At 38.8% G+C, this 8,119-nt stretch overlaps 1 protein-coding gene across 1 annotated transcript in view; it reads right to left on the bottom strand.

Annotated features, from left to right (window-relative positions):
• LOC103600735 (ovostatin-like) overlaps positions 1–4,723 on the bottom strand; it is a 103,899-nt gene extending 99,176 nt beyond the window's left edge. Inside the window, 2 exon segments of the mRNA XM_008585065.1 lie at positions 4,453–4,491; positions 4,658–4,723. Of these exon segments, the coding sequence (XP_008583287.1) occupies positions 4,453–4,491; positions 4,658–4,723 (105 nt within the window).
• Positions 4,724–8,119: the final 3,396 nt, after the last annotated feature.

The following is an 8,119-nucleotide window of genomic DNA, read 5'->3' as shown; positions in this document are numbered from 1 at the left end:
AGATGAAGAAGTCAACAGGCTGTGTTCACTAGACCCACATGGAGGTCAGTGTGCTGGGAGCTCAGTCATTCTCACTGGCCAGGAAAGCCAACTGTGGAGCTATATATCCATGCTTTTGCTCGTATTTCCTGAATCATTCTTAAAGTGTAACATATGTAACTTAATTGGATATGTTCTTTGACTATTAGTCAACTCTCAGTAGTCATGTCTTTTACATGTCATTAGGTGTGTCATTTGAACATCACCATCTCCTTTATGGAAAATCTTGCATCAGCACTTCCTAGACTTACTATACAATGTCTATGAGTGAAGCTTTCAAGCACTAATTAAACCTCATTTCAATAAATTCAATTACTGCAAATGAATCTGTTATCGCACTACACTTCTCCTGGCTGAGAGCTCACTCTGTGTTGAAAACTCAGCATCAGTTTCTAGTTGGAAATAATTCCATATAGTTATTACAACAGAAGCAATTTGAAAATAATAGAAAATGGCCTAAGGAAGCTCAGATTGAATAAAAAAGATTCAGATAGTATTATGTATTTTTCATTACAAATTGTTAATGTATTTCCATACAAAATATTTTGCATGACAAATATATGCTTAAAACTCTAAATCAAGAGAAAATAACCCCAGATCTCAAATTTTAATATAATAAGAAAAATAAAGATAATAATTAACAAAATTTATTATTGTAAGAATTAACTTTTATTGCTCCAAATGGTTTACAGATGTAGCAAAGTAATAATAAAGTGGCACTTATTTATTAATTTATTTAGCACCAGGAGTTGCCAAATGAAAGCTATACTTAGATTATTAGGTTGAAATAGAGATAAAGCCACCAATGTAAACAGAAGACAAGCTAGCATCCACTGCTTCTTGGAAAGAATGCAACAAAATGTTCTTTAGTCATATTCTGTTACCACCCCCTACCCCATTACTTTGCAAAGGTTACACCCCTTTTGATTCCCTATAAACAGAGCCCAGGAAGGTAGTGGAACAATTTGCCTTAGACGTGTAAGGGGACTTCTGGGAGGTAAAGAGATCACCTTCACATCTACAGTCAGGGAAACTTGTTGAGATGAATCTGAGTTAGGCTTTAGCCTTATCAAGTCCTAGGTGTCCGTGACATGCAGGTCTCCTGGCAGGAAGGTTTACTGAAGCACTACTTTTACTTTTCATTTTATTCTTCTTTCCCTTAAGTTATTGCAAAGTATTTCGTGTTTATCTCTAGAATTTTGACTAAATTAAAAGTTCTTGGAAGACAACCTCATGATTGCTGCGATTTCATCACGTATCACAAAGTGGTCTCTTACCACTTTGGTCTCTGCCCTTTTACTGAAAACAGCAGGAAATCTCTTTTTCACTGCCAATAGACCAACTCTTTTTTTCTCAATATGCAAATTTGTTATATCACGTCTTATTTAAAAACTCTTTAGTGGTCAACTCTTGCCTATAGGATAAATCCCAAACCCTTCAGCAAGTTTCTTCTTAAGAAGTTTCTTACCTTCCTTCAGCACCCACCGCTTCCCCCGTGACACTCTGCTTTCTTCCATGAAAACACTAGCAATTTCTTACACGTGCCACACTCTTTCATTTCTTCATGTGTATTTATGTGTTAAATCCTCTGCTTAGAGTGACTTCCTTTCTACCAGGTATATATCTCCTCCTCATTCTTCATGATTAAGTTCAAACTTTCATGACTCCCAAGATGAATTAGTTGTTGCTGTTTTAAGTTCCCGTAACTCAGGTACATGTCTCTATTACAGGATGTCATGTTACACTATAAATGTTTGTTTTCATGGAATGTCTGCCACTTGGCTTAAGAATCACAGAGGCACAGCTTGTTTTCTTTTATTCATTGATGACTTGCCAATGGCTGGAATATCACAGTCCCTTACTGAATGCTATTACTATTCCAAATATTTCAATGCGAGCACCTCTTGAATCACTCACAGCTTTTAGTCAGTCTTAGATTTTCCATAGAATCTTGCCTCTGTGAGCAACAAAATAAGAGCAAAATAGAAGAGTTTAACTCTAAGGGAGCAAAATAAGAGAGTTTAACTCACCCAGGAAGGGAGAGGGCTTCTACGCATTCTCTGAACCCACACTATGATGTGTTTGAAGTAAGACTCTTGACTCAGACTTTTAAAGCAAATCCATTTATTAGATGCTATCTTTTTGACTAATAATGTCTTCTGCTGGGTTCTTGCTGTTGTACATTCCAGAGAATTAAAAAGGGTTAACAGCCAATCCATCATTTGGTATTTAGGGTCTGGTCAACTTAATGAATCATTACTTTGTATTTTCTTCTTACCGTATTTCCACCCAGCCCTTTCAAAAAAGACAACCTGGTACGCACTTCTTTATCTGTAAGGTTTCAGACAAGTCTAAAAAAAAATTGTCTTTACTCACTTGATTAACACTATGAACTTTATACTTTTAATCTACTGCTTCTTTACATCCAGATGATAAACACTTTCAGATTGGTGGTTATTTGTATTATTCTTTATGAAGAGCAACGCCAGAATCTGCCTCTCTTTATGTTTGTCCATTACTGCTTCCTTCAAGTTTCTTTGCAGCTTGCCGTAATTCTCTCTTCAAAATGTTAATTTGAAATGGTCATTTAGTATTTGAAGAGCACAGTCAAGCATGTGCTTGCATAAAGAATATCTTTATTAATTAAAATGCAGAATATAAATCATACCAGTACATCTGGAGCTCAAATGCTTTCTATGACTTTATTAACCCATTACAATTTGGAAGTCCAAATCTAATATAAATAGCCAAAATATTAATATAAGAAATTAAAAAACACCAATTAATTAATACAAATGTTTAAATTTGTTGAGTAGGAGGGGAATTTTGCAGAACACTTCTTTTACAAGGTGAATTAAATTTACATTTATACACACACATATATGATCTAGTCTATCTGATTTGGTGAAGGAAATCATAATTATTATATATTTGAATAACATCTCTCTGGTAAACAAATACATGTCACTTTTGATCTCACTAAGTTGACTTGCCCATAGGAGAATTCTCGAGATTCCCAATCAGCACCCAAAATTTGAAGTACCTGGTCTCGTAACAGTCTATCTAGGGCTCATGTTTAGAATTATGGTTTATTTTCTCTTTCTAAGGAATTATAATACTTAGTACTATTTATACTAGCTTCTGATTGTAACTAAGTTGCATCTGACTGAAAGTGTGATTGTTTATTTTTTGAGATCCTCCCACAGATCTCCAGAGTGAATTTTGCACATTAGACAATATCCAGATTAAGAGTTAGACTGATATAGAGATAGATTTCCCTAATATACCGTCTCAATTTCATAAAAGTCATGTTAAGTGTCTAAATGCGAAACAGTAAGAAAGACAGAAAGATGTACGTATACACAAACACATACATACACAAGATTTTTAGGACAAACCCAATGAAAAGGACCATTATTTGCATAGAGGTTGCAAAGCAGTTGCTTCTGATTCTCAGTGCATTGCATGGGGAAATCTCCTTCTATTGTGGGAAAAGATTTCACTATCTACTACAAGGAAGGATATCATTAATAAAGCTATGGGTGTGTAGAAAGTGGAGAGAATGACGGTGTGGGCTGTCTGCCGGGCAACTGGGTGTACCATTTTCAGCATATGGGAAATCTACCACCTTCTAGCCATATACATTCCAATGTTCATTTCTTCATCCTGTAAAGCAGAGATTTACTTTATCCAAACCATAAAAGTGCAATTTTGTTATGAGACCTCCTTACAATTACTACAAACAAGAGTTCCAAACAAAATCTTAATCAATGTTCCTAATTTTAAAATCATTGCTCTAGTCAAGGGTGTATTTGGAGAGCCTCTTACTGGAATTTTTTTAAATAAAACTTATTTCATGAAATGAAAAAAAAGTTTAGCAATTGTCAAAATAAAATATAAATAAGACATAAGTCCAAGTCTGAGTGTTTTGTGAATATATTGCAATAATGTTATTAATAAATAGTATGTGCTTTTATTTCCAGTGAATATTTATATACTTAATGTAAGAAAACACTTTATATCCAGTTATCTTTGTCCATATTGCAAAATGATTATAGAGTATATATGTAATATATATTTTTAAAAAGTAAATAAGTAGTATTTACTCATGAAAAATGAAAAGAAGAAAAAGAATAAATGATACTGCCAATCTTAGTGAAAATATATTTATTCCAGAGTCAATTTCAGAACACAACTTCTCTTCTGTTCTATATTCTTCCCACCTTTCCTGCTTCACTCTCTGTAAAGCATGGTTCCTTAGGTAGTATTCATAATTTTGAACCCAAAGAAAATACCAAACTTCTGGAAAGAATCCAAACCATTTTGCAACCTTTGACTGTCACCACTTTGCATAACATTCAGTGTTTCTACTTAGGCAGAAGCTAGAGGGTTTAAAGGATGTTTGCCAAGAACCTCCCATGAGTCATGTAACAAATGGCAACTTGTCCTTCCCTTTCAGAACCTGTTCTTGACAAGAGCTCTACCCAGAACCTCGGCAGGCAGACACTTCATGCAGCCAATAGTAAGCAATGCGCATCTGTCCCTTAAGGACCCTCTCTGTGTACTGCGGTGGGGCTGTGCCAGGGTAGCAAGCTCACCGTGCTCTCTTCTGAATTACCTTTACATAATAAGGGGTCTGTAACTTGTTTGATTTGGCATTAAAGTTGTCACCAGTTATAAACATTTCCTGAACATTTTTGCCAGTGAAGGCAGATGTAGCCTTTCAGGTGGAGTGTGGTTGGGAGTGAATGCACTGTGCCGGGAAAGGTTTGCAGTAAATGCAACCTCTTTGCATAAAATAGGTTATACTTGTGCTGTAGTTATCAGGAAACTACAATTGCTCACTCTGACTTTTAAACATTAGTATTTTAAGATTTGCTTTAAGTGTAAAACTTCACTTCGTTTTCCTTCAAGGCAGTTACAGAGAAGGGCAAAGGTGCTGAAGCTTCACAGCCAGGGTTTCAACCCTGTTTCTACCACTTTTACCAGATGAGAAGTGGTAGAAAGTGACCTTGGATGAGTCACTTAAATTCCTTGTACTTCTCTTTGTCTCTCTATAAATGGAAACAATAACAATATCTTAAAAGCTTGTTTCGGGGATTAAACAAAGTAATATATTGAAAGTGACTAGCACAGTAACTGACACATATTAAACATTGGATAAGTCCCTACAGAAACTAAATATTACATATGAACATGTGTGTGCACACACACACAGACACACAAAAGTTCTACTCATAAAGAGCATTACTGTGAACAATGGATGATTTATGTCAGTCAGGCCCTTGTACTGGCCCCTCTCCAAAGTGATTTCCCTTGGATTAGTACTGCAGAAAGAAGCAGAAAAACGAGATATTGCATGTCGTGCATGATGATGACATAGGAAAAAGAGAGAAAAGGAATTTTTTAAAAAATGAGTAAGAACACCTTTATCAGCTGCAAGTAACAGAATACCTAACTAACAGAGACTTTAAAAAATCAAGCATTTATTACCTCATTTGGCACAAATTCTGATAACAGTAATATTTGCCATATTGCCCACAGTTTGGCTCCTGAAATACCAAAGATTATTCCTTCCCAGCAATATCTCACCAGGAGGAAAGGAGTCAGCAGAAAAAGAATGTCCTTCTCCTGCATCTCTCTTTCCTGTCCTCTCCGCACCCCTTCCCACCCCCTCTCTTTTAACAAAGGAGCAAAATCACTGAAGATGCTATTGATATTGGAGGACAGGGTCTGTGAACATCAGGTAACTGGCCTCAACCCAACCCATTCTCCAGCATGTTCTTGACTCTGCCACATGAAAGAATTCAAGGACAGAATCACAGTACAAAGTGAGAACAGGTTTCATGTAATGGTTAAGAAGTGTAGGCTTCACAGAGAAAGTGCAGCCCAGCTCCAGAGACTGAGCAGGGTCTGCACCAAGTTTAATATAAAAGTAAGAAATGCACACTTAATGTTTAATACAAAGTGTAGGCTGGCTCAAGAGAGTGAGCCACAGTCCCTTAGAAATAAGCTGAATACAGAAGTGAAGTTCACACACCTCTTCTGGAGTGGTGCGGGTGGACTCCAAGAAAGCCAGCCACCAACTGCAGTAAGTTTAATACAAAAGTAAGAAATACACATTCACAGACAAAGAGCAGGCTGACCCCAGAGTGAACGGCAGCCTGCTAAAGGCAAGTTTGATACAGAAAGAAAGAAATACACACCCCAGGGGAAGTGTGGGCTGACTGTTGAGAGAGTGAGCAGCTGACCCGACTTCTACTGGTATTCAGCTCTTATAGTTTTGGTACCTGATACATGTATCATATACATACTCATGCTATTTAATGAATATTTAACTTAGGGGGTGGTTCTCAGTTATGTGACATAGGCTCGCACATGCTCAATTGGTCTCTTTTTAGAGCCCACTCATTGGTCAAATTCCAACATACCTGCTGGAAAACACCTAGACTATTCAGTGCTCGCCAGGACCTCTAGTGAAAAGTTATTCAAAGGATAAACTCCCCTCTACTGAGCATGCTCAGTAGTTGGGGTTATATAACTTCTTTTTGCTGAACATGCCCAGCTGTTGGAGTGATACAAATCTACTTCTTGGAGTCTCAATTTACCGGTGTTGGTGCGGAAAATGGGTGCAATTAGCAACAGTAACACTCCTCCAGGGGAGCGCCCAGAGGAAGGGCCTGAGACCTTGGGGAGTGGCTTGAAACTCAGAGCAGTGTCCTGAAGCTCAGACCCATGGAAACTGAGCACCTTCTCTCTTACTATACCAGGAAGCACTCCTGTAGAGCTCCTTAGCCAGGCCTGGTTTACATCTGTCCTTGCTAGACCAAAGTGGAGGATTTTGCAGTGTGCCCTCTAGGTGCCCCTGTTCATGGCAGAGAGGTACTCATAGCCCTATTTGCTGGGAATGTTGGTGGCTGTTGGCTTGCAGATGGACTTCCCTCAGCATCAGAGAGACATTTCACCCAAGGTCCCCCCTTCACCCTAGATGCAGCTCAGTGTTCAGTAATGGGTGCTGTGATGGTAGAAAGGCCTGGCTCCCTTGCCTTGAACTAGGATAACTCTGAAAGACCATCTCAGCACCACAGCTCCCCAAGGGGTATACTGAGACCTTCATTGGGACTGCACTGCAGTACAACTCCTCTCTCTGTGCATCCTGCTTCCTTCACTCCCTGCAGGTGCTGATCATTAGAGTTGTCTCCAGTAAACCCCCTGCACACAAATCTCCACGTCAGAGTCTGCATTCCATGGAACGTGACCTGTGGATACCAATCACTGCCAGAGGGGACTGGGATAATGTGACTGGTTTAAGATAATCATGATTCGTCTAAGAGCACCTGAGGCCTGAGCAAAACACATGTTCTCTAAATTTGAAAAAGAGGGAGAAAATTTCTTGGATGAGCAACTGCAAATGGAGGTGCATTTTTAAATATTGTTTTTATTTTGACTATTGCATTGTATTAGAGGATGGCAACAAGAGAACAGAAAGTTGTGAGCAAGATAAATATGCTGAAATGTTACTCAAGTGTTTTCAATTGTTGTCCTGGACCCAGCACTACCAGCATTACATCAGAACCTGTTAGAAATACAAATTCTTGGGGCCGGCCCGGTGGCGCACTGCTACAGTGCGCTGCTTGGGAAGTACGGCGGCACTCCTGCCGAGGGTTCGGATCCCACATACAGACCAGCCCGCTCACTGGCTGAGCGAGGTGCAGGCGCAACACCGAGGGTTGCGATCCCGTTGCCGGTCCCGGTCCGGTACGGGTGCGACACTGAGGGTTGCGATCCGTTGCCGGTCACGAAAAAAGACAAAAAGGAAAAAAAAAAAAAAGAAATACAAATTCTTATGCTCCACCCAGATCTATTGAGTCAGAATCCTGGGAGTGAGCCTCACCAATTTCCCATCTGGGTGATTCTGATGCACACTAAAGTTTAAGAAATGCTGCCTGAGAGGTTATGATTAAATTGGTCTAGGTGAGATACCCACACCCACATTTAAAACAAAACAAAACAAAACAAAAAATCTGCCCAGGCTTCTGGGAAGGTCAAGGAAACTCCACCCAAGAAAAATGTGACTCTT

The sequence above is a fragment of the Galeopterus variegatus genome, unplaced genomic scaffold (genome assembly GCF_000696425.1).
Source record: "Galeopterus variegatus unplaced genomic scaffold, G_variegatus-3.0.2 Scaffold3432, whole genome shotgun sequence".
Lineage (NCBI taxonomy): Eukaryota > Metazoa > Chordata > Mammalia > Dermoptera > Cynocephalidae > Galeopterus > Galeopterus variegatus.
Note: the sequence above shows the minus strand (reverse complement) of the source record. Positions and strands in the feature narration are given on the sequence as shown.